General features: G+C 45.9%; 1 protein-coding gene across 2 annotated transcripts in view; it reads left to right on the top strand.

Moving 5' to 3' along the window:
- Nucleotides 1-4,745: 4,745 nt before the first annotated feature.
- The window catches only part of GGNBP2 (gametogenetin binding protein 2), a 96,163-nt gene continuing 73,841 nt past the window's right edge, over nt 4,746-27,067 (top strand). Inside the window, exon 1 of one of the 2 annotated variants that reach the window (XM_073560783.1) lies at nt 4,746-5,122. In XM_073560783.1, the coding sequence (XP_073416884.1) occupies nt 5,030-5,122 (93 nt within the window). In that variant the 5' untranslated portion in view covers nt 4,746-5,029. The remainder of the gene's footprint in view (nt 5,123-27,067) is intronic. The other variant, XM_073560782.1, reaches the window with a different exon arrangement.

Raw genomic sequence — 27,067 nt, 5'->3', positions numbered from 1 at the left:
TTCCAGGAGGAGACATGCAGGGTGGAGAGACGCAAGGAGGGGCGCGCAGAGTGTAAGTTTAGCACATACATACATAATGCTACACCCAACACAAACATTCACCACAGCACACACAATAACTACGCATCCATCCAACCCAAATTTATCTTATTTTTTTTTACAGTCTTCACAATCTGGTGACCGCACCAGAGCGACTCCCAGGACATCCCAGCGTCGTCGAGGTGCTGGCTCTGGTCGGCAAACGGTAAGTAACCCTTAGCTAATTGATTAATGAACCTCATGTGTTTAAATGGAATATAATTTTTTTTTTTTTTTTTTTTTTTCTTCACAGGTTTCACAGCGTGCTCCCCAGAGACTCTTTGAGGAGGGTCTCATAATAGAGACGGACAACTTCATCCAGGCAGTGCAATCACGGGAGCAGCTGTGGAACATTGCAAACCGAAACCACGCCGACCAACCGACGGCTCTGGGATGAGGTGTGTTCGGAGGTAGTAGACAACTGGGAGGAGCTCGATGCGAGGGCCAGGGATTTTGTGCGTAAGTATTCCAATTTCAGTAACTTGATTTACAGCATGTGAAGTGTTGAATACTAACCACTTTGTTTTTTTCCTTCACAGGTGAGAGGTTTATCATACGGTGGCGGTCACTCAGGGATCGCTTCAAGAGGGACTTCAACAAGGAGATGCAGGCCCCGAGTGGATCAGGAGGACGCCGGAGCACCCAGTACAAAAATTACAGAGCCCTGGCGTTCCTCAGGTCGACGATGGTGAGCAGAAAGTAAATATTCCACACACCATTTCTGTAGTACAAATGTTGACATGTTTAACCTAATTTTGTTTTTCAGCAATGCTAAATGATATATAAAGATATTAATATACTTTTCTCTTTTTTTTTAGCACTGTCTGCAGCACTCGGGAGCCTGCTTCTGTGTTGCCTCCCTCTGGAGCGATCCCTTCGGAGACCGCCCCCGGTGACCACATCGAGGTATCTGACCCCGACCCCTCCCTTCCCTCTTGTCTCATCCCTCTATCCCCTCCACCAGCACTGGAGCAGCAGGGCAGACTTCATCACATGAAGCTGCTGGTGACGACTTACAGTACCCTTTACCCCACCCCTCTGACACTGCCGCAACATCTCGATCAACTTTTGGTTCTGGCCGGCAGCGTCTGAGAGGTCAGGAAAGGATGACCTTGTCGGACTGTTTGAGTCTGAACACACCTGTCCAGCATGGTTTCCATACTTATGGAGAACGGTTATCTTCTGGGTTGACCATGATCAATCAAAGCATCATGGAACTCAGAAGATACATTGAACAGATGAATTCAGAGTCAAACCAGACGCCGAGACATATCTTTTTTCAATCCGTTGTCCGGCAAATGGAAGGTTTAAGTACTCACCAGCAGATGCATGTGATGCAAGCCTGTCACAATACTCTAGTGGAGGTACTCTCAGAAGCATTCCATCCTCCCTCTGTCCATCCTTCCCCGTCTATCCTTCCACCACCATCCATCATACAACCATCCCTCCTCCTACCACTCCCTCTCCTTTCTCTAGTTCCCCATTCCATTCTTCCCAGTACCTTCCTTCCCCATTGCATTATACCCCAATGCCCTCACCATACCCACCCCCACACACACCTTCAATGTTCCCACAAACCTCGTCTATCCATCCAGTCCTGCCCCAACCTCATGTTTTCAACTCCCCCCCCCCTTCCACCTCTGATCCACACCAGCTCCCTTCCCAGTCCTCCACCCCCCCCTCGATGTGGTCAAAACTGTTATCCCCTCCGATAGTATCTCCACCCAACAATGCCAACAGTTGTAAGGTGTTTGTAATAAAAAATTTGGTATTTTAAAAAAAATTTGTACAAAAAAAATTTCTTTTCCAATAAAAAGAGTTTAAAAAAATTTGACAAATAAAATTTTTTTGTTAAAAAGAACTTTATTGTGTAGTTTATTTTTTTTTTTATTTATTTCTTGGTAAAGGTTGAAAGCACACCAGTGGTGTAAAAGGGGAAAAAAACCACAACACTTGGGAACATTTTAAAGTAAACTGGTGGTGAGGTAAAAAAAACAAACAAACACAAGAAGTACACTGGTGGTGAGGTAAAAAAAACAAACACAAGAAGTACACTGGTGGTGAGGTAAATAAAACAAACAAACACAAGAAGTACACTGGTGGTGAGGTAAAAAAAAAAAAAAAAAAACACAAGAAGTACACTGGTGGTGAGGTAAAAAAAAAAACAAAAAAACCACAAGAAGTACACTGGTGGTGAGGTAAAAAAAAACAAAAAAAACACAAGAAGTACACTGGTGGTGAGGTAAAAAAAAAAACACAAGAAGTACACTGGTGATGAGGTAAAAAAATAAAAAAACAAACAGAAGTACACTGGTGGTGAGGTTAAAAAAAACAAAAACACTTGGTAACATTTAAAAGTACACTGGTGGTGTACAAGGTAAAAAAAAAACAACACTTGGTAACATTTTACAGTAAACCGCTGGTGAAAACACAACACTGTTATTACCTACAATTGGTATAAAAAAAACAAAATTATACCATGTCATCTTGCCAGGCAAGTTTTCCCTCTGGTGTCAGAAAATAATCTGCAAATGTGTCCCTCATTCTTGCCACTGACCCAGTACTCCGAACAGTTGGCTGCTGATAATCCCACAATGTGGTTTCAGACAGATTTTCTTCTATGGAAACAGGTTCCTTTGAAAGTACAAAGTTGTGCAGGGTGACATACGCCTTCACCACCTCATCCACAGTCTCTGTTTTCATTTTTATGACCGTTAACAGGACTCTCCATTTTGCAGTTAAAATGCCAAGAGCACACTCCACCACTCTGGTCAATTGATAGTTATATATTTTTTTGCGGTGTGTCAATCCACGACTACCATATGGCTTGAGTAGGTGTTTGGACAGCTGAAATGTCTCATCACCAACACACACAAATGGCATTGGTGGGCCTGTTGTTCCAGGGAGTGGTCTGGGAGGTGGGAAATCAAAATTGTCTCCATACAAACGACGGCCCATTGCGGACATCTTGAAGACCTGAGAATCATTTGAACGCCCATACGCACCAATGTCCATGGCAATAAATTTGCATTTTGCGTCTGCAATGGCCATAAGTACAATAGAAAAGAATTTCTTGAAGTTGTAAAATTCTGATCCAGATCCAATGGGTTTCACAATCCTGATATGCTTCCCATCCACAGCACCAACGCAATTTGGAAACTGGCAGATTTGTTGAAAGTTGTCTGCAATCTCCAGCCACCTCTCATGTGTTGGCTCTGGGATGTATTCCTCCTGTACACAATCCCACAATGCCCGGCAGGTCTGTTGGATAATTCCAGAAATAGTTGAAATCCCAATCCGGAACTGGAAATGGAGGGAGGTGAATGATTCTCCAGTTGCCAGGAAACTTGTAAAAAAAGGGAAAAAAGTAAAATTAATACAAAAGACAAGACATAACATAACAATAAAAGTCTGCAGAATCTGAAACCTTTTAAAAAATAGATAACTTACCAGGGTCACCATCAAACGCTCCGCCGGTGAAATAGCAAACCGCATGTAGGTGCCCCTTTTCCGGATTTGTTCTCCAACACGATCCACCAATATCTCGAACAAGTCCTGCCTCAAGCGCACATAGTTGGAGAACTTGTCCGGGTTATCCCTCAATTCCAGGTATAGTGTAGAAAACACGCCAAGGGTAAATCTCTGTGCATTTATCGGATGAATCCACTGCCGTCGTCTCTTCCTTCTCCAACGCAGGATTTGCAGTCTTCTTTTCTCCCTCTGGAGAGCAATAATTGCCAACCGATTGCAGTGAAGATCAAATTCCACATAAAAGCTGTTAATACTCGCAATAACTCCATCCATCGCTGCCACTAGCGCTAAACCCTTTCAAAGATATTGTTTTACAACACCATAGATATAGTTTTCCCTAGTTTCCAGTATCCAAGCACATTTGGGAGCATTTTCCAAGAGCCAATCATATTTGGGAGCATCCCTTTTTGGAGGTGTGGAAAAACGGATCCGCAAGAAAACGGATCCAACGGATGGAAAAAACGGATGCCAGCTGATGGTACGGATCCGCTTTTTTACGGATCCGTACAAAAATCCGTATAGCGGATCCGTAAAAAAACGGTTCCGTACCATCAGCTGGCATCCGTTTTTACACATTTTTAGCAGAACCGCCATTTTCACTTTTTGGCAGATTTTGACTGATTTGAAAAAACTGAAGTGTGAAACAGGCCTTATCGGCAGCATGTCACCTATTTACGAGGGGTGATGTGCTGCCGATAAAAAGGATTTTTCTGCACGTCTAAAATTCTAATCACCCGATGAGCGAGCACATAGTTCCGACAAACACTAGGTCGCCGATTATCGGTATGGTGGAAGAAGTTCAGCAGATTCAAATTTCACATCATTTTCCTACCCGAAAATTAGGACGTTGCCTAAATGTCAGACGAGTGCCTAGGGCACCAGTTAGTGGCTGCAGCGCTCTCGTGACTGTCCAGACAAACATTAAGTATGGAGACACTATAGTGCTTGGTGGGAGGGCATGTTTTATTTACAGCATGCTGGGTGGGGGGATTTTTTCTCATCAGGGTGGTCAATTCAGAGCTTTGTCATGTGAGCAGGAGGACAACAACTGTCACTGCCCAAGAGCTTTCTGTCCGTGTCATCTATAAGTGTTAGCAATAAAGTTTGATTTGTTTCAGCAGTTTTATTTCGCTCTAGCAGATTCGACAACGGGCTCCTCGCGCGCTGTGCACGCTGGGGAAGTTACTGGCTCACTAACGCCGTTTATAAAAAAAAAGATAAAAATATAACGTGCATTCTCCTTCAGCCGCTTGACGGTTCCGTGACCGCGCAGGGCAAGCGAAGGACAGCGGAGGAGGCGGAATCTGCGGCCTGCAGCACAAGCGCTCACTTACTTCCAGCCGAGGGCGGGGTCCGCCTACTGTTTACGACAGTGTACGATACTGGTTCACGCAGGAGCTGCGAAAAGTGACTGCTAGACATGGCGCGGCTGGTGGCAGTGTGCAGGGACGGAGAGGAGGAATTTCCTTTCGATACCAGACAGATTCCGTTGTGCATCGATGACTCGCTGACCGTGAGTGTCCTGCGCGCTCTCCGCACTCTGCTAAGTTTCTCCCGTACTTTGCTAGCGAGGCGAAGGTTAATGAAGGGGCGGGGGACGCTAGCAGTCCCAGAAGTCGTTCGCCTGGCGCCTAGGCCCGTGCGGCGGGTTCCTAAGCCTGGCGCCCTGAGAGGATGTCTGCGGGTGGAGACCCCGTGCAGGGGACCTGGCGCTGTGACTGATGCCTTATGCCAGGTTCACTCTTCTCCTGATGGACTGCCATTGCCCCCGCCCTGATCTCGAGTTACACCCAGTAGAGAAGAGGTCTTCCATATTTCTGCGTATACACAGCGCCTCTCGCTCTTTGGGGACCACTGATCACCTAATCATCAGACTAGACCGAGCCCTACCTTAAGGGTATGTGCAGACTATCAGAAATTGGCAGCACTTTGGACACAGTGCATGTTCGCTGCCGGCTACTGAACGCAGGTGAATCCGCGTGTGTCCACTGAACCGTGCTGATTCACGTGCCCAGTACTTTCTGTGGGTGCAATTTCTCTTTTGGAGACGTGCTTCACTCTGGAGAGACATGCCACATGTCAGTGTCTGCGGGCGTCTGTGCACATGTAGTGGGCATGGGATTTCTAGAAATCCCATCCGCTGTGCTGTAACATCCAGCTGCTATAGGTTGGAGGCTGCCCAAGTACACAGCATCCAACCCGCAGCGTTTACTGATCATCTGCACATACCCTTAAAAGAGTTGTCCAGTGAACCTGACTAGTGATGAGCCAGAAAGCTCGGGTGCTAACCAAGTGTCTTTGGCATGCTCAGGCTGCTACACATGCATTGTCTAACAAATAGGCAATCCCTGGATGTGTTGTTGCTGTCTAACAGCCACGGGGACTCAAACATTTTTCAATCTCACCCGAGATACTCGGTTAGCGCCTGAGATACTCAGCACCCAAGCGTGCTCAAATAATGCCTTATCCAAGCACGTTCGCTCATCACCAAAATTAACTTATCAGATCTGCAGGACCTTGGATATGACCATGTCAGGAATCCATGTTCTGTGGAAAGGAGCTCTGACAACCGCTTCCTACCTGTTGACATCCACGGGTCCTGTTTTTATGAGCCGGTATGGTGCATTGTGTGTCACACTGCAACTATGACCTCTAGCCAGGCCGGCTCATCAAAACAATAGCTGCAGATGTTGGGAAGTAGAAAGCCGTTGTCAGGGCGCCTTACCAATGACCACAGTTTAGGGACATGGCCAAAATACTAGTTCTTGTGCATTGATTTGTACCTACTCTAGCGCTAACGTGTCTACAGCATAGGTAATGACTTTTTGTTTGGTGGGGTCCGACCGTAGGGACCCACATCAGTCTGAGTTGTGAGCTGTAATCCATTCTGCAAATTGGCTGTCCCTTTTTCATTCTCTTAAGTGCCTGCAATGAAAAACTAACACAGGTTCAGCAGCCCCATAGAGAGTGATGGGAATGTTGGTCGAACATGCGCACTGCTGCTCCATTCTGAGTATATCCGCTCCCACATTAGCTGGTTGATGCAAGTCTCTGTGAGCCCACCCCCCTATGTTATCACTGGACAAGTCATTTACTTCTGACAACTGTCAAATTCCCATGTTTGTAGAGAAAAAAAACCCCATAGAATGCCAAATACCATAATTCTTGTCTCCTGGCTTTAGAGTAATTTTATATCAAATTGCTTACATTACAATATCAAGAATTAAGTCTTTGGAATTATTAAAATCACAGGATGAATAGACATGTTAAAAATTTGCAAAGGATGACACAAATGGAAACCTTTTTAAAACATCTTGATTTATTCAGTGTAGAGTGTGAGCTCCATGCACAGAAATCCATGCACTTACACACCTTGGTTGCTATAAATGAGGTTATTAATGGTTGTCTGAGAAATATTCTGCCGTGATAAATGCACTTAGGCACGCAAATCCTCAAGATCCACTCTGGGCAGCTCCTTCTGCAATTGCCGACCATTATCTTCCATCGAGCACATCTGGGACATCTAGAGATACTATAGGCCATGGTACCATGCTTAATTCATGCAGATGACTCGCAGTAGCACAATCAACATGTGGCCCGAATTTGTATTGCAAAATGCCCCCTGGGATAGAAATGGCAATACAACTGGTTCCCCAACCAAATCAATGTAATGCGGAGTTGTTAAATAAGTTGTCCACTACTTGGACAACTTCCTCTCATACCACTTTCTTGGCCACCACAAAATAATAATGCTTATACTCCCATTCTGTGACGGGGTCGTTCCTGCGGTATCGGCACTTGCTCTCCCCGGGGCTCTCATGCGGTTATGTGACAGAGGCTCCCAATCAGCGCTGGCATCTTTGAATGAATTGAGCATGAATACGAAGCCAGAGATCGGGTGCATCCCGGACTTCCTCTTCATGTTCGTTTTGTCCGTAGGAGCAGACAGTGACTCCAGCTCTGATTGGGTGCCGGCGTCAGGTGTCACAACACTGAATGAGAGTCCCGAGACTTCGAGTGCTGTCAGCGGCAATTTTATCGGGGCCAAACATTTTGATCAAGAAGGAGTTGTCCTAGTAGTGGACAACCCCTTTAATGTTCCTGCAGTGAAGACTAGATGGGCCAGACTACTCTACATTATTAATTTTTCACTTGCAGTATAGAATGGATCAGTTGTGGAACCAGAGGTACGGCCATGCCTCCAATGGGTCCTTTGAGCTGTTTTCAAGATGACAGCGCCAGACCACATGTTGCTGGTCCTACTGATTGCAGCCTGCATGGCCTAAGTGTGCTACCGTGGCCTGCAGTGTCTCCAGACTTTTCTCCTATGAAGCCTACAGACTTGTGCTACTGTTGGCAGGAACAGTGAATGTTTTATAGATTTCCTGTCTGATGCCTATGCGATAGGCCTCATCCTATAAGTGTGGCTTTCACTGCAAGAGCACACCGATTTATAATCGGTATTACTTTTTTGTGGACCATGTATCCACAAAAATAATCGAGACGTCATTTTGACTGCCATCTTGGATGAAAATCTCCCATGCAAGTATATGGCTCTGTGAAAATCGTGGAGAGAACAAGGATGGCATCAGCATACTGTCTGTGATTAACATTGCAGTGCATAGGAGAAGCTTTGTCACTTCTATATTTATATGTGAAAATCGCTGGTGAAACAGATAGTAAACACTCGCACACGTGCGATGCTTCAATCAGAAACACTGATGACACTTGGACCATTTTTATGTATCTGAAAAATCCCTGATGCATGAATAGAGATGAGCATTGTTAGATGTGCTGTAAATGTGACAGGCACCTAAGGCAGCCATTGGATCGCTATATATTTGTGCATGTCCCCTACAGTTCGTTGCTGTACAGCGTATAAGGCAATGTACCCAGTTGTTGGAAGAGTTTTCAGTGGATTTTCCACGAACACCTCCATATTTGCTTCAAAACTCTTCCAATGAATTTCTATAGGAAATCCACTTTGTTATTTATGAGTTGTTGTTTTTTTCTTGAAAAGATTTTCAAAAATGCCTGAGGGTGAAAAAAATGCATGTTCAGAAAGCTTATCCAAAAACCACTTCAAATAAAGAAAAATTCCTCAGTAAAGTAGTGTTTTCTAACACTTTTTTAATGCCTCAAACTCCCTATGCACGGGCCGTTATATTTCGTATATGCTCAAGCTTAAGGCAGCAGAAAACTAATGACTGCTAAGGGCTCAGGAATAGCATGCCACATCTGACTGACCACCCTGTTTCTCATCTCTCTCGCTCCACCTTTGTAGCAGCACAATATAAGATCAGTAAGCGATAATAACAGTGAAGGAGTTGGGCTCCATCAGAATATAAAGAGAAAGGTAAGCAGTTACCTCTGACCCTCGAAGGGGAGTGATCACACACGGTCAGACATACAGGAACGGAGCTGAGACAGTACATGAGAGCTAGTGCCAGCAGCAGCTCTATGGGTATACAGGAGTCCCACCAGGCATGTATTACTGCAAGGGCCACACTCCAGTGAGGCAAGCGTGAATCCGGGAGCAGGTTAAAAACTGCATATCGGGGAATCTAAAGATGAATGAAGGAGCCTAAAACTTAACAACTAGCATATGTAATGATCAAAGACGTCCACAACACTTTGTAAGGGTGCTTTCACATTGTGCTTAGCCTCATGCTTGTGGATCCCTTCCGGGCTACTACGGACTGAGTATCCTCCTTCAGTAGTCATACATCATGGCTGTCAAGTCCGTAAGCCAAAAATTTCCCTGACTCCCGACCCAGACTCCACAGCCATGTCTCACTACTGATCATGTACATACAGTGCAGCACAGATTCATCTCCACAAAAAGGTGAGATGCTTAGATCAGGAACAGAACAGACATTTATAGGATATTTCACAACTTTCACAAATTATTATGAAAAATTGATTACATATTTTAGGAATCTGTCCATTTTATCCAAATAAAGAAGCAAAACGATCCGCACCACCCAAACCAATATGGCCCCACCAGGAATATAGTATACAATGTCACAAAATCCGTCTGCATGGAAAGCTGGGCAATCAAGCTGAACTCTCGGGTGCTCATTCAGATATAGCAGTGAAATAGATGCTTCATGTTGAGAAAAAAGAGAGATGGTACTCACCAGTCTCAGTTGTCCTCGTATTTATTGAAGACAGTTAAAACATTCCGCCAGGGGGAATGGGATCAGGAGTATGCGAGCGACGACGGCCGTTTCGTCCTGTTGCGCTTCTACGGGTCACTCTGTAGAAGCACAACAGCGCAAAACGGCCATCGTCGCTCGCATGCTCCTGATCCCATTCCCCCTGGCAGCATGTTTTAACCCCTTTAATACCAAGGGTGGTTTTTACAATTCTGACGACTGTCCCTTTATGAGGTAATAACTCAGGAACGCTTCAACGGATCTAGGCGATTCTGAGTTTGTTTTCTCGTGACGTATTTTACTTCACTTTAGTGGTAAAATTTCTTCGCTAGCCTATAACTTGCGTTTATTTATGAAAAAACGGAAATATGGCAAAAATTTTGAAAATTTTGCAGTTTTCAAACTTTGAATTTTTATGCCTTTAAACCAGAGAGTTATGTGACACAAAATAGTTAATAAATAACATTTCCCACGTTTACTTTACATCAGCACAATTTTGGAAACAATTTTTTTTTGTTAGGAAGTTATAAGGGTTAAAATTTGACCAGCGATTTCTCATTTTTACAACACTATTTTATTTTTAGGGACCACATCACATTTGAAGTCACTTTGAGGGGTCTATATGATAGAAATTATCAAAAAGTGACACCATTCTAAAAACTGTATCCCTCATGGTGCTCAAAACCACATTCAAGAAGTTTATTAACCCTTCAGGCGCATGACAGGAATTTTTTGAATGCTTAAAAAAATGAACATTTAACTTTTTTCACAAAAAAAATTACTTCAGGTTCAATTTTTTTATTTTACCAAGGGTAGCAGGAGAAATTGGACTGGAAAAGTTATTGTGCAATTTGTCCTGAGTACGCCGATACCTGATATGTTGGGGGGGAACCACTGTTTGGGCGCATGGCAGAGCTCGGAAGGGAAGGAGCGTCGTTTGACTTTTTCACTGCAAAATTGGCTGGAATTCAGATCGGATGCCATGTCAAGTTTGGAGAGCTCCTGATGTGCCTAAACAGTGGAAACCCCCCCACAAGTGACCCCATTTTGGAAACTAGATGTCCCAAGGAACTTATCTAGATATGTGGTGAGCACTTTGAACCCCCAAGGGTTTCACAGAAGTTTATAACGTACAGCCATACAATTAAAAAATCATATTTTTTCCACAAAAATGATCTTTTCACCCCCAATTGTTTTCCCGAGAGTAACAGGACCCCAAAAGTTATTGTGCAATTTGTCCTGGGTACGCTGATACCCCATATGTGGGGGTAAACCACTATTTGTGCGCATGGCAGAGCTCGGAAGGGAAGCAGCGCCATTTGACTTTTTTGGCTGGAATTGAGATCGGACGCCATGTCACGTTTGGAATGCCCCTGATGTGCCAAAACCGTGTAAACCCCCCAATTCTAACTCCAACCCTAACCCCAACACACCCCTAGCCCTAATGGGAAAATGGAAATACATTTTTTTTTTTTTTTTTTTATTTTGTTATTTTTCCCAAACTAAGGGGGTGATAACTGGGGGGGTTTGATTTACTATTTATGGCGGGTTTTTATTTTTGGCAGCTGTCACACGCTAAAAGACTTATTTTTTGTGGGACGAGTTGACGTTTTTATTGGTACCATTTTCGGGCACGTGACATTTTTTGATCGATTTTTATTCCGATTTTTGGGGCGCAGAATGAACAAAAGCCAGCGTTTCATGAATTTCTTTTGGGGGGTGCGTTTACACCGTTCCGCATGCAGTAAAATTGATAAAGCGGTTTTATTCTTCGGGTCAGTACGGTTACAGCGATACCTCATTTGTGGTTTTTTTATGCTTTGGCGCTTTTATGCAATGAAAACTATTTTATATAAAAAATAATTATTTTTGCATCGCCTTATTCTGCGAGCTATAACTTTTTTATTTTTTTGTTGATGCTTTGTGGCGGCTCGTTTTTTGCGGGACAAGATGACGTTTTCAGCGGTAACATGGTTATTTATATCCGTCTTTTTGGTCGTGCGTTATTGCACATTTTGTTTTGCGGTATGATGATAAAGCTTTATTTTTTGCTTCGTTTTTTTATTTTTAGTTTTTAAGGGGTTCAATAAAAGGGTTAACTAGTGGGACAGTTTTATAGGGCGATTCATTACGGATGCGGCAATACCAAATGTGTACTTTTATTGTTTTTTTATTTTCAAAAACTTAATTAGGGAATTTTTTTAAATTTATTTAGCGGGTTTTTTTTGTTTAATAAATTATTTTAACTTTTTTTTTTTTTTTAACTTTGTTACAATGTCCCAGGGGGGACATAACTGTCATGTGACAGATCGCTGATCTGTCACATCACAGGTTGCTGTGACAGATCAGCGATCTGTCACAGGCAGTGCTGCATAAAATGGAAACCTGGCACTCAACTTAATGCTTGGTGAGGCAGTTTATTGTAGTACCAGAAAACGTTTCGGTCGATATAGACCTTCATCAGTTACGTGCTAGTATGTTTGAAAGTAGCTTGAAGGAGGGCGCTTTTTATGTTATTCACTGCTAACGCCAGTAATCAAATGGTCAGAAAGCTGCTGTAACGCAGGATAATCTTAATAGTTGAAGATATCAGCGCAGCCTGTTCCTCCTGGACGTGGTAAACACCACTTGTCCTTGTACGTGGTGTTTACCACGTCCAGGAGGAACAGGCTGCGCTGATATCTTCAACTATTAAGATTATCCTGCGTTACAGCAGCTTTCTGACCATTTGATTACTGGCGTTAGCAGTGAATAACATAAAAAGCGCCCTCCTTCAAGCTACTTTCAAACATACTAGCACGTAACTGATGAAGGTCTATATCGACCGAAACGTTTTCTGGTACTACAATAAACTGCCTCACCAAGCATTAAGTTGAGTGCCAGGTTTTCATTTTATCATATATGGTTTGGGAACCTAACTTGGCACCACTACAGTAGTGCACACGGTGTTTTCTACAGGCAGTGCTGCAGGGTTCCTCATGCCGGCGCTTTGCTGGCATGAGGAAGCCGCCTCCCTGCAGGCCCCTGAAGGTCCCCGCCGCCATTTTGGATTCAGGGACCTGCAGGGAAGGAGGTCACTAGAGTTGAGCGACTTTTGTTTTTTTAAGGTCGAGTTTCGTTTCGTGAAACCCGACTTTTCCAAAAGTCGGGTCGAGCAAGATCGGCCGATTATAGGGAAAAGTCGGGGTCGTCCCGAAACACGAAACCCAATGTAAGTCAATGGGGAATAAAAGTCGGCAGTGAGAGGAGGACAGGAAGCACACCTACAGTGCCCATTTGAATGCCAAAAGCATCAATTCTTCTTACTTAAGCTTGTCAACCTTAATTAACTTCATAATACAAGTTACGCACTGAAAAATGGGGGTTATTTGGCTAAAGTTGTGGGGGGGTAGGGCTGGCTCCAGGTTTTCATGTGCCCTGGGCGAAGGAGCGCCCCTTTAACACATACCACAACTCATCATGCTCCGATACGGCAGAGAAATAGCGGTATAGTACAATGAAAAATACCTCACTTTTTACATCTCATGACGAGGCCCATCTATTTCTCCATACAGAATCATTGGTCCCATATAATGTTTGAAACAGTATATGATGAGCTCCACATAATGCTACAGTATATGTTGGTCCCCATGGATGAAGCTCCACTGTCTTATGGGCCCAAATAATGCTCCAAACATAATGGGCCCCATTTCTAATGCTCTAGTGTATAATGGGCCCTGTAAAATGCTGCTCCAGTGTCTGATGTCCACCTTTGGAATGTTCCAGTGTATGGTGGGCGCCATCTATCATTCTCCAGAGTATAGTGCTCCCCAAAAATTGCTGTCCCAACATTGAAAACACTCAAATAAGTCTCCATGCTAGGGAATCCCTGTACTTGTCTGGACTCCTCGTCGTCCCCATCTTCCATCTCACTGCACAGTATTTCAACCTTGCAAGTGCTGTGATCCTGAGCAAGCAGGGGGGGCCCACTCGTTGGCGACGGCACAGGGCCCCTGATAGTACGGTGGTGTGTCTGATGGCGGGTGGGCCGAACCTGCACTTTCATCTACAGCTTCCTCTTTGTCACCGTGTAAGATGGAACTGTATATGGGAAGGGTAACCTGAGTTTCATCAGGGTCAGATTCAGGCCGTGTAGCGTGCGAGGGGAATGTAGTGGTCTGGGTCAATGTACCAGCAGATTCATCGAGCAGTGGCTGGGCATCAGTGCACTTGTGTCGCCCCCAGGAGTACGGTCGCCACAGTGGCATTACCTTCCTCCTAGGGAGTGTGATGTCATGCTTGGGAGCAACGAAGGATCTCTCTAGCAGGTTAACTGATTGGGCGGCGTTATTCCCATGAGTCATGACCCTCCAAACAGCGTTCATGAAGGCAAAGTGTTTGTTTTACGTGGGCAGTATGGTTGCAAAGCTGAACCTTAAAGGAATGTCCAGAAGGGCACCACCAGGAGTGGAGCCTACGGTTAAATTCGACTCCACCTGGGAAACCTCAACCATGCCAGCTACAGAACAGATGCACACATTGCAAGCTTAATTCCGTTAACGAACGAGACTCCGTCATGCCCTGCGGTCCGAGTCCGGCTTACTAGAGGGACACGTGAGGCTCTGGCACATGAGATTGGCCAATAACTGGTGTGTCATGCCCTTACATGTCCGTGGCTGCATGTGCTCTACACTGAAAAGGCCAGCGTTTGTCGCTTACAGGTGCAGATAACCCGCTGAACAACGTTAGTGATGGGGATCACTGATTACAATTATTACCCGCGAACAATGATTTCCCAGTAAGTGCAGGTCAACCGCAGTTCCGGAATTAGGCCTAACTGTCATTCCTGAAAAAATGAAAAACTTACGTGTGCAAACCACAGGTGCTGTAACTTGCTTAACAGCTCGCCAGCCGTTCTCACGCCCAGTATGGATTACACGTGATTGCACAAAGGTGAGAAAGGGTACCGTATCCCCGGATAACATGTATGGATAGCGTACACATTCAAAATATATGTCTATACATCAGGAGGCAGGCTCAGACGGTGTTAGGCCCAGTATGGATTGCACGTGATTGCACAAAGGTGAGAAAGGGTACCGTATCCCCGGATAACATGTATGGATAGCGTACACATTCAAAATATGTCTATACATCAGGAGGCAGGCTCAGATGGTGTCAGGCACAGTATGGATTTGACGGCCCAGACTACACAGCGGAGGAGCAGGGAGAGGTAAAGATTGCAAATGCTGGGGCCCTGCCCAAGCAAGGGGGGCCCACTCGTGGGCGTCGGTACTGGCACTGGGCCCCTCATAGTACGGCGGTGTGTCTGACGGCGGGTGTGCACCACCACCGTCAGAGACACTTGATTGCACTATGAGGGACCCTGTGCCAGTGCCCGCGCCCAAGAGTCGGCCTACCCACCTGTCCAGGGCAACGGCACTCGCACGGTGTCGTGCGCTAGGTGGTGACCCCGGCCATGGGGGGGGGGGGAAGGCAGCACAGTTAGGGAGTTTTAGAAAGTGGCATATGTTGATGTTGGACATTCAGCTGATGCAAAAGGCGAAATAGGTCAAGTCCCAGGAAGAGGTGGACCAAAGCAAGCCATTTTTCTGTCACCCTATGTGTCATCAGGGGAAGGTGGGACAAAATCCTTGGAAACCCATGCATGGTTCATTTTAATGAAGGCTAGATCATCCACATTTTGGGTTGACAGACGGGTCCTTTTTTCTGTCAGGATTGATCCAGCTGCACTGAAGACTCTTTCCGATAGCACACTTGCAGCTGGGCAAGCGAGCTCCTGTAAGGCATATTGTGCCAATTCAGGCCAGGTGTCCAGTTTAGCGGCCCAATAGTCAAAGGGGAATGACCTGTGTGGGAGAACATCGATATGGGAGGAAAAGTAGTTTGTAACCATAGTTGACAACTGCTGTCTCCTGTCACTTTCCATCGATGCAGTATTACCAGTTGTGTGAGTGGTACTTGAAAAATCAGTCCACAACATTGTCATGAAACCCCTGTCTCCAACGCCACTTCTGCTGTGTGCACCATGAACACCTCTGCCAAGCTGCCCCCGGCCCGTACGGCTCGTGTGAGAACCATCACCACTGCTGTGTGCTGGGAATGCCTCAAGCAACCGATTTACCAGAGTTGCTTGTTTATTAGCCAATATTAGGTCAAGGTTCTCCTGTGGCATGATGTTTTGTAATTTGCCTTTTTAGCGTGGATCCAGGATGCTGGCCAACCAGTAGTCGTCATCGTTCATCATTTTGGCAATGCGGGGTCCCTTTTTAGGATCTGCAAGGCATAATCTGACATGTGGGCCAATGTTCCCGGTGTCAATGATGCACTGTGAGTGCTGGTTGGAGGAGCACTTTCTGGCAAATCCACATCCCTCCAGTCATGCACAAACCCTGTACCAGACCTTGCGATGCCAACATTTTCACTTGCCCCACGAGATGCATCCTCCTCCCCTAAGTAATCATCCCCATCATCCTCCTCCTCCTCTTCTTCCTCCACCTCGTCCAGGAGAGGTCCCTGAGCAGACAATGGCTGAATGTCATCAAGGATTCCCTCCTCCTCTTCCTCCTCATCAACATTGGCTGCGGACGCCTGCTCCTTAAGGTGCGTCAAAGTTTGCATGAGCAGACGCATAAGTGGGATGCTCATGCTTAGGATGGCGTCGTCTGCGCTTACCAGCCGTGTGCATTCCTCAAAACACTGAAGGACTTTACAGAGGTCTTTCAGCTTCGACCACTGCACACCAGACAACTCCATGTCTGCCTGCAAACTGCCTACCCGTGTATCCTCCCACAAATGAATTACAGCCTGCCTCTGTTCACACAGCCTCTGAACCATGAGCAGGGTGGAGTTCTAGCTTGTTGCCACGTCGATAATTAGGCGGTGCTTGGGAAGGTGGAGCAATCGCTGCAGCTTCTGCATACGAACGGAGTGTACCGGCGGATGTGTGAGCACAGTCTTCGCACCTTCTGGAGCAGGGCTGTTAACTCCGGATAATTTTTGAGGAAGCACTGCACCAACAGGTTCAAGGTGTGAGCCAAGCAAGGTATGTGGCTGAGTTTTGAAAGGGCTATGGCTGCCACAAAATTACGGCCGTTATCACTAACTACCTTGCCTGCCTCAAGATGTACACTGCCCAGCCGTGACTCAGTTTGTTGCTGAAAGTACTCGGCCAGCACCTCGGCGGTGTGTTTGTCGCCCAAACACATCATCTGCAACACAGCCTGCTGACGCTTTCCACTAGCTGCTCGATAGGGGGACACCTCGTGTGCAACAGTGGCAGCTGCAGATGGAGTGCTCGTACGACTGCGCTCTGTGGACGAGCTTTCGCTTCTGGAGGAGGAGGAGGAGGGTCGAACGCCTACAGCCAACTGTTTCCTGTACCGTGGGCTAGGCAGCACTGTCCCACCACCGCTGTCCCCTGTGGACCCTGCATCCACCACATTAACCCAGTGTGCAGTGATGTACACGTAACGGCCCTGGCCATGCCGACTAGACCATGCATCAGTTGTGAGGTGCACCTTTCCACTTACTGACTGCTTGAGTGCATGGACAATGCGGTCTTTTACATGATGGTGGAGGGCTGGGATTGCTTTGCGAGAGAAGTGGCGACTGGGTAGGTCATAGCGTGGTACTGCATAGGCCATGAGTTCGCGGAAAGCTGCGCTTTCCACCAACCGATAAGGCATCATCTCAAACGAGATTAGTTTGGCAATCTGGGCGTTCAAACCCAGTGTACGCGGATGAGAGACTGAGTACTTTCTTGACCTACTCATAGTGTCTGGGAGGGTGAGCTGGACTTGAGAGCTGCATATGGTGGAAGTAGCGGTGGACAGGGCGGACTGAGAGAGGGTTGATGATGGTGATGGAGTTGGTGTTCTTTCTGATGGCCTAGATTCAGTCTTTCGTTCATATAACAGTGGGGTTCCCTGACTGCTGTGGCCTTGCAACGACACCTCAACATTTGCTGCTGTGCTAACCGGTGGGCTTACAGTGGGGGAAACAATGTAGCGTTGCTGACTACCTTCTTTGTGATCAGTTGCACATGTGGCACTTGAGGTTTGGTGTTGTGTCTACGCTTGCAAGTGCATGCTGGTTAAATGTCTAAGCATGCAACTGGTATTCAAATTTTTCAGATTTTTCCCTCGGCTAAAGGTCTTTGCGCACTTCTTACAGATAACCTTGGCCTGATCATGAGGATTTTATTCAAAAAAGTGCCACACTGCACTCTTCCTACTTTGGCAGACATTTTGCGGCCTAGCACGCTGTGATATTTTGACCCTCTGGACAAGCTGTCCAGCAACTCTTTTGATTTTTGGAACCTGTCTTTGGAGTGCTCCGGGCCTGCCAGATAACAGCTGTTGCGATGTTGATGTCTGCTGTGGATGCTCCTCATCTGAGCTATTGGAAGCAGCACCCTCTTCCCCCAATGGATGCCAATCTGGGTCATCCATCACCTCCTCTTCAATGTCATGTGCACCTTCCTCTGTGTCACCGTGTATGGTGGTATAGTGTGCGGGAAGGGGCACCTGAGTCTCATCCGGGTCAGAATCTGGCTCTGTACACTGCGAGGATAATGTAGTTCTCTGAGTGAATGTACAATCTCAATTACTAATACAAGAAGGGTTTAGAGTATTATCATGAATATATATCCCCTAAAATTGGTACTTAATAATAAAAAACCACTAGTGTGGTTATACACCAAAAGAAAACGTGACAAATACACAACAAAAGAAAAAAGTGTTCAAACAGAAAACCCACATTTGGGACAACTAGGAATCCCTGATAATTCTGAGCTTGTACCTGCCTGGCCGCAGAGGTTGGCGCCCCCGCTCAACGATGGCTATCCCTAGGGGCCCTGGTATACCCTGCAGCCACTAATGACACCCTCTACCCGATAGCTGAGGGGACCCCTAATGCTAGACAGAGATATAACTGCTCTAAAGAGGATCCTGTGTCCCACAGAGATTAAAAACAATGGTAGAACACACTTGGCATCTGGTGGTACATATGGGAATTATCCTGCATAAAACTACTCCACATGAGATTTTAATCAGATAATATAATGCATCGATGGAATGTATATATAATAATAACGAGATTAATCACCAAATCCATGAAGTTCATTCAGTGATACCCCAGCCTCACAAAAAGATACTAATATACTGATGCAGACGGAGATACACCTTCAACATCATCAGCGGCTTAGTTCACTGGCATCTCATTAATTAGCATATCTTTGATGCCCCGTTACAATCTGGCATAACTAATGGAGCATATATTATTCCCATCCATGAGTAATGTACACAAAATTGCAACAGCGATACTCATCTTGTGCCACCTGCCATCAAATGGTTAACGCCTCAACGCGTTTCGCCTGCTTAGGCTCATCAGGAGGCCAGATAGTGCGATATTATGTGTCCCATACAAGGTGCAATATCAAATGATGCTCAGCTCAACTCCTCTTTTTATAACCGCCGCCATAAGGCGTATATGTTACACCCACTCACGTGACATGGCGTCCCCGCGGTCTCAGGATGCCTCTATTAGACATTACCCCTGAACCACCAATCAGATATCTCAAGACAAGCGGTCTCACCGCGCTCTCCAATGGCTGAGGACGACTCCAACTTCCGGGTTTGTCGTGCAGCGCACACACCGCGCATGCTCCCCTCTCCCCCATTGGGATCAGCGCGTCTCATATCAACCTTACGGCATCCCCGCGGTCTCAGGATGCACTACCAATCAGATACCTCCAGACAAACAGTCCCACCGCGCTCTCCAATGGCTGAGGCCGTGTCATGTCGGACGCTGTTCACACCACAGCGTCCGGCAGGCAGAGGTAGTTCCACCTCCAGCCACTATAGCCTCAGTGGCGCCGGCTTGATCTTCAGGCTCTCGGGAGTTAATCCTGCTGGAGACCAGGTTGGAAGGTTAGTCACGCCCACGGTCTTTAAATAGTCATACTGGCATATGGGCGTCGCCGATTATAGCTTGTGTTTTCATACCAAGTGGTTCCGGTCTGGAGTGGAGGTGTTGCAGAGAGAGAGATTCGTATCTGGTGTCGTATAATCCGTCGTTATCCTTTCTCCTTCCCATATTTGTGTTTAGTTGTGCCCTGTTCACATTACTGTATATTCCTGTGTGTGTGCGGCGCAGTGCAGTTTAAGTTCTCCCTGTCTGTCTTATTTGTGTGGGAGCTTTGGTGGTGTGTCTCCTCACCGGGTGGAGGGTGGAGGGTTAAGCTTAGGGCTGAGCAGGAGATAAGGAAAGGGTGGAGGCTCAGGCATTTGCACCATCAGCCAAAACCCTGAGTTGAGGGTCAGACAGGGTTTCCCCTAGTGAAAGGGACACCACAGGGGCCCCGGGTATTTCTGCCTTAGTTGTCCTAAGCCCCGCGTGACAGGCCGACTCTAACTTCCGGGTTTGTCATGCAGTACACACACCACACATGCTCCCTTCTCGCCCATTGGAATCAGCGTGTCTCACATTAACGCCGTCAGATGTATATGTTAGGTTTGTAACATTATATCCCCACTCTCATTGTGCCACATATAATTCGTGGCCGTCACATTGAAGTCTCTCATTTAAGTGACCAGAGCGTCCACTCCGGTATTGCTCACACTCAGGACCCCCACAGGAGTATCCAATATTGTACCCATAAGCGCATTTCACACCAGATGCGTGATTGAAAATCACAGTATATAATCGCATCAAAAACTGGCAGTGTGAACATGCGGCCAAGGTTGATAAACCCAAAAATAATACTCAATCTAATAAACACTCTCAAGGACTGTAATTAGTGGGGATACCATGGGGTATAATGAAAATTATTAAATACAGGCAAACGGTAAAGAGGAGGATAATACATATAATATTCCATGACAATACATGGGACTCCCAAATTTTTCCGGGAGCCCAATACAAAACCTAGAAGGCCAATATACTTGAAAAGGGTCACTATAATCAGTTGTGGCTCATAAGAAACAGGCAAATGAAAGTTGTTCATTTAACCCCCTCGGCTCCATAGACTCCATCCTGAATATCCACTCACATTCTCTTCTAAGGATCAATTTGTCCATATTCCCCCCTCTCGTGTTCATCTTGACAACTTCTATGATATTGAATTTAATATTTAACAAATTGATCCTTAGAAGAGAATGTGAGTGGATATTCAGGATGGAGTCTATGGAGCCGAGGATAACGACGGATCATACAACACCAGATACGAATCTCTCTCTCTGCAACACCTCCACTCCAGACCGGAACCACTTGGTATGAAAACACAAGCTATAATCGGCGACGCCCATATGCCAGTATGACTATTTAAAGACCGTGGGCGTGACTAACCTTCCAACCTGGTCTCCAGCAGGATTAACCCCCGAGAGCCTGAAGATCAAGCCGGCGCCACTGAGGCTATAGTGGCTGGAGGTGGAACTACCTCTGCCTGCCGGACGCTGTGGTGTGAACAGCGTCCGACATGACACGGCCTCAGCCATTGGAGAGCGCGGTGGGACTGTTTGTCTGGAGGTATCTGATTGGTAGTGCATCCTGAGACCGCGGGGATGCCGTAAGGTTGATATGAGACGCGCTGATCCCAATGGGGGAGAGGGGAGCATGCGCGGTGTGTGCGCTGCACGACAAACCCGGAAGTTGGAGTCGTCCTCAGCCATTGGAGAGCGCGGTGAGACCGCTTGTCTTGAGATATCTGATTGGTGGTTCAGGGGTAATGTCTAATAGAGGCATCCTGAGACCGCGGGGACGCCATGTCACGTGAGTGGGTGTAACATATACGCCTTATGGCGGCGGTTATAAAAAGAGGAGTTGAGCTGAGCATCATTTGATATTGCACCTTGTATGGGACACATAATATCGCACTATCTGGCCTCCTGATGAGCCTAAGCAGGCGAAACGCGTTGAGGCGTTAACCATTTGGTGGCAGGTGACACAAGATGAGTATCGCTGTTGCAATTTTGTGTACATTACTCATGGATGGGAATAGTATATGCTCCATTAGTTATGCCAGATTGTAACGGGGCATCAAAGATATGCTAATTAATGAGATGCCAGTGAACTAAGCCGCTGATGATGTTGAAGGTGTATCTCCGTCTGCATCAGTATATTAGTATCTTTTTGTGAGGCTGGGGTATCACTGAATGAACTTCATGGATTTGGTGATTAATCTCGTTATCATTATTATATATACATTCCATCGATGCATTATATTATCTGATTAAAATCTCATGTGGAGTAGTTTTATGCAGGATAATTCCCATATGTACCACCAGATGCCAAGTGTGTTCTACCATTGTTTTTAATCTCTGTGGGACACAGGATCCTCTTTAGAGCAGTTATATCTCTGTCTAGCATTAGGGGTCCCCTCAGCTATCGGGTAGAGGGTGTCATTAGTGGCTGCAGGGTATACCAGGGCCCCTAGGGATAGCCATCGTTGAGCGGGGGCGCCACAACGTTGCCCCCTAGGGTGCCAACCTCCGCGGCCAGGCAGGTACAAGCTCAGAATTATCAGGGATTCCTAGTTGTCCCAAATGTGGGTTTTCTGTTTGAACACTTTTTTCTTTTGTTGTGTATTTGTCACGTTTTCTTTTGGTGTATAACCACGCTAGTGGTTTTTTATTATTAATAAAGTACCAATTTTAGGGGATATATTTTCTGAGTGAATGTACCAGCAGAATCATCTATCAGTGGCTGTGCATCAGTGCACTCCATGTCAGATTCATCTTGGCCTGGGTAATTCACCATTTCACTTGATAATCCAGGCATGGTATGTGAGAACAGCTCCATGGAGTAATCAGTAGTATGGCCTGCGTCATCCTTCAATCTTGGTTGGGGTGAAGGACACAAGGAAAGGTGTGGTTCATGAACATGAGCCTCCAATGACGACTCAGTGCTTTTATTTTTTACAACTTCAGAAGAGGAGGCGATAGAGCTGGAGGCTGAGTCAGCAATGTAAGACAAAACTTTTTCCTGAAGCTCTGGCTTTAAAAGCGGTTTGCCAACTCCTAGAAAACTAAGCCTTCGAGGCCTTGTGGAGCCAAACGATAACGCAGGCTCAACACCTCCTGCATTCGGTCCTATTTTGCTTTTGCCACTACCATCAGATCCACCACCAACACCATCATTACCAGCTGCCAACCCCTGCCCAATTCCACGGCCTCTTCCACCAGCCTTCCTCATTTTTGGTAGAAATGTAGACAAAATCCAACAAACTATATAGTAATGTAAAACAAGGTACAAGGTATCTATAGGAAAGGGGAGATTTTGAATTTCTGCAGACACTTGTGGACACTGGACACTTTTGGATTGTGTGAGGCCCTCTGAATATCAGAGCGCTATGTCACATGCTCGATGGCACAGGTGTGAAAAAAGTGACTACAGGATAAGGGAGATTTTGAATTTCTGCACACACTAGTGGACACTGGACACTTTTGGATTGTGTGAGGCCCACTGAATATCAGAGCGCTATGTCACAGGCAGAAATTGGCTAGTGTATCACAAACTACAAGGTGTATGTAGAATTGGGCAGAATAGGAATCTCCGTAGAGTGTAGGTCTGTAAGAACGGAACAAGTCCTCCACTTATCCTTCCACAGTGACACACAGCTTCACTGTGGCCGTGATAACAGCCGTTACACGGTACTGAGAGGAGCGTGCACGTACACAGCTGTCCGGTGTACGTAAAATTGTCAAGCTCCGTGTTTTTTAAGTATACGGACTGACACACGCTGTCTCTCTATAGTTTTGAATGTGATCAAACAGCAAATATATTTAACTGTTTTAAAGCTAGACAAAACTAGTAGGTGCAGGTCTGTAAGAACGGAACATGTCCTCGACTTATTCTCAGAGTGACACACAGCTTCACTGTGGCTGTGATAACAGCCGTTACACGGTACTGTGTGAGGCGCGTACACTGCTGTATGGTGTGAAAAAATGCACGCTCAGTACCTCAGCAGGACAAAAAAAAATTGGGATTGCTTTTAAAAAAGCAGTTTGCAGAGCAGTGGGTAAACAGCAATGCAGCTGTCAGGAAGCCTTAGAAGGCAGCCTAACAACCAACCACAATATAGCCTCCCCTTGCACTGCACACACAGTGACTGGTGTGTTGTACAGGCAAAATCGCTAGCAGCAGAAGCAGTTTTTTTTTCTTCTTCCCTGCCTAACGCTCTCTCTAAAGAATCAGCAGCAGCAACCTCTCCCTATGCTAAGATCGGCAGAAGTAAGATGGCGGTCGGCGTGCACGCCCTTTTATAACCCCTGTGACGCCAATCACTTGCATGCCCTTCTGAAAGATGGTGGTGACCCCTGCCTATGTCATCACGTTGCCCACAGTGTCCGTGGATCCTGATTGGCTGAAAAAGAGCGCAAAACAAACTTTTGAAACGCGACTTTGGCGCGTAAGTCGCCGACCTCGTGGCCGACCTCATCCTAGGGTCGGGTTTCGTTTCATGAAACCCGACTTTGCCAAAAGTCGGCGACTCTTGAAATTTTTCGACCCGTTTCGCTCAACTCTAGAGGTCACCAACTGATGGCGCCGATCGGCAGCCGCTGTCATAATCTGTTCTCCCCCCCCCGCCCTCCGATCACCCCCTCTCACCCTGCATGGTGCCTCTGAAGTCCCTCTGGCCGTCCCGGAGTCCCGCCGTCCCGGATCGTGGGCGCCGACATCTTGGAAAAGATGTCTTGACATCTTGGAAAATGGCGGGCGCATGCGCAGTGCGCCCGCTCGAATCTGCAGCGACGCTGCCGATTCATTTATTTTGATGACTTTCACAGTGATCAAAATAAAAAAAACAAAAAAAAAACGCCCCCTTATCACCCCCATAGGTAGGGTTAGGGCTAGGGTTAGAATTAGGGTTGGAATTAGGGTTAGAAATAGGGTTAGGGCTGGAATTAGGGTTGGGATTAGGGTTGTAGTTAGGATTGAGGTTAGGGGTGGGTTGGGGTTGGGATTACGGTTGGGATCAGGGTTAGGGGTGTTGGGGTTAGGGTTGTGGTTAGGGTTATTATTAGGGTTAGGGGTGTGTTGGGGTTAGGGTTGGAGATAGAATTGAGGGGTTTCCACCGTTTAGGCACATCACGAGGTCTCAACGCAACTTGGCGCCACCATTTATTCCAGCCAATTTTGCGTTCAAAAAGTTAAACAGTGCTCCCTCCATATCGAGCCCCGACGTGTGCCCAAACAGTGGTTTACCCCCACATATGGTGTATCAGCGTCCTCAGGAAAAATTGCACAACAACTTTGGGGGTTTAATTTCTCCTGTTACCCTTGGGAAAATAAAAAATTGGGGGCTAAATAATTATCTTTGTGGAAAAAAAATTATTTTTTATTTTCACGGCTCTGCGTTATAAACTTCTGTGAAGCACTTGAGGCTTCAAAGTGTTCACCACACATCTAGATTAGTTCCTTGGATGGTCTAGTTTCCAAAATGGGGTCACTTGTGGGGGGTTTCCACTGTTTAGGTACATCACGGACTCTGCAAATGTAACATGACGCCCGCAGACCATTCCATCAAGTCGGCATTTCAAAACGTCACTACATCCCTACCGAGCCCCAACATGTGCCCAAACAGTGGTCCCCCCCCACATATGGGGTACCAGCGTACTCCGTAAAAACTGGACAACAGCTTTTGGGGTCCAATTTATCCTGTTAGCCTTGTGAAAAGAAAAAATAGTGGGCTAAAAAATCATTTTTTGAGGAAAAAAATATTTTTATTTTCACGGCTCTACATTTATAAACTTCTGTGAGGCACCTGGGGGTTCAAAGTGCTCACTATGCATCTAGATAAGTTCCTTAGGGGGTCTAGTTTCCAAAATGGGGTCATTCGTGGGGGAGCTCCAAAGTTTAGGCACACAGGGGCTGTCCAAACACGACATGGTGTCTGCTAACGATTGTAGCTAATTTTCTATTCAAAAAGTCAAATTACGCTCCTTCCCTTCTGAGCCCTGCCGTGCGCCCAAACATTGGGTCCCCCCCACATATGGGGTACCAGCATACTCAGGACAAGCTGGACAACAACTTTTGGGGTCCAATTTATCCTGTTACCCTTGGGAAAATTAAAAAATAGCAGGCTAAAAAATAATTTTTTAGGGAAATTTTTTTTTTTTTTTTTAATTTCATGGCTTTGCGTTTATAAACTTCTGTGAAGCACTTGGGGATTCATAGTGCTCACTACACATCTATATAAGTTCCTTAGGGGTTCTAGTTTCCAAAATGGGGTCACTTGTGGGGTGTTTCTACTGTTTAGGCACATCAGGGGCTCTGCAAACGCAACATGACGCACGCAGAACATTCCATCAAAGTCTGCATTCCAAAATGGCGCTCCTTCACTTCTGAGCTCTCCCATGCTCCCAAACAGTGGTTCCCCCCACATATGGGGTATCGGTGTACTCGGGACAAATTGCACAACTACTTTTGTGGTCCAATTTCTCCTGTTAGCCTTGTGAAAATAAAAAAAAATAGCGGGCTAAAAAAAATCATTTATGCGCAAAAAAAATAAATTTGTGTTTTCACTGCTCTGCTTTATATACGTCTGTGAAGCACTTGGGGGTTCAAAGTGCTCACCACACCTCTAGATAAGTTCCTTCGGGGGTCTAGTTTCCAAAATGGGTCACTTGTGGGGGAGTTCCAATGTTTAGGCACATCAGTGGCTCTCCAAACACGACATGGTGTCCACTAACGATTGGAGCTAATTTTCCAATCAAAAAGTCAAATGGTGCTCCTTCCCTTCCGGGCCCTGCCGTGCACCGAAACAGTGGTTTATGACCACATATGAGGTATTGGTGTGCTCAGGAGAAATTGCCCAACAAATTTTAGCATCCATTTTATCCTGTTGCCCATGTGAAAATGAAAAAACTGAGGCTAAGTAAAATTTTTGTGAAAAAAAAGTACTTTATTTTTTTTTACGGATCAATTTGTGAAGCACCTGGGGGTTCAAAGTGCTCACTATGCATCTAGATAAGTTTCTTGGAGGGTCTAGTTTCCAAAATGGGGTCACTTGTGGGGGAGCTCCAATGTTTAGGCGCACAGTGGCTCTCCAAACGCAACGTGGCAACCGCTAAATATTAAAACATATTTTCCATTCAAAAAGTCAAATGGCGCTCCTTCCCTTCTGAGGCCTGCCGTGCGCCCAAACAGTGGTTTATGATCACATGTGAGGTATCGTTGTACTCAGGAGAAATTGCCCAACAAAATTTAGGATCCATTTTATCCTGTTGCCCGTGTGAAAATGAAAAAATTGATGCTAAAAGAAAATTTATGTTGGAAAAATTAAAATGGTCATTTTTTCC

Source organism: Dendrobates tinctorius, unplaced genomic scaffold (genome assembly GCF_039654945.1).
Source record: "Dendrobates tinctorius isolate UK_male_01 unplaced genomic scaffold, ASM3965494v1 ptg000304l, whole genome shotgun sequence".
Lineage (NCBI taxonomy): Eukaryota > Metazoa > Chordata > Amphibia > Anura > Dendrobatidae > Dendrobates > Dendrobates tinctorius.
This window is presented reverse-complemented; position numbering and strand designations above follow the sequence as displayed.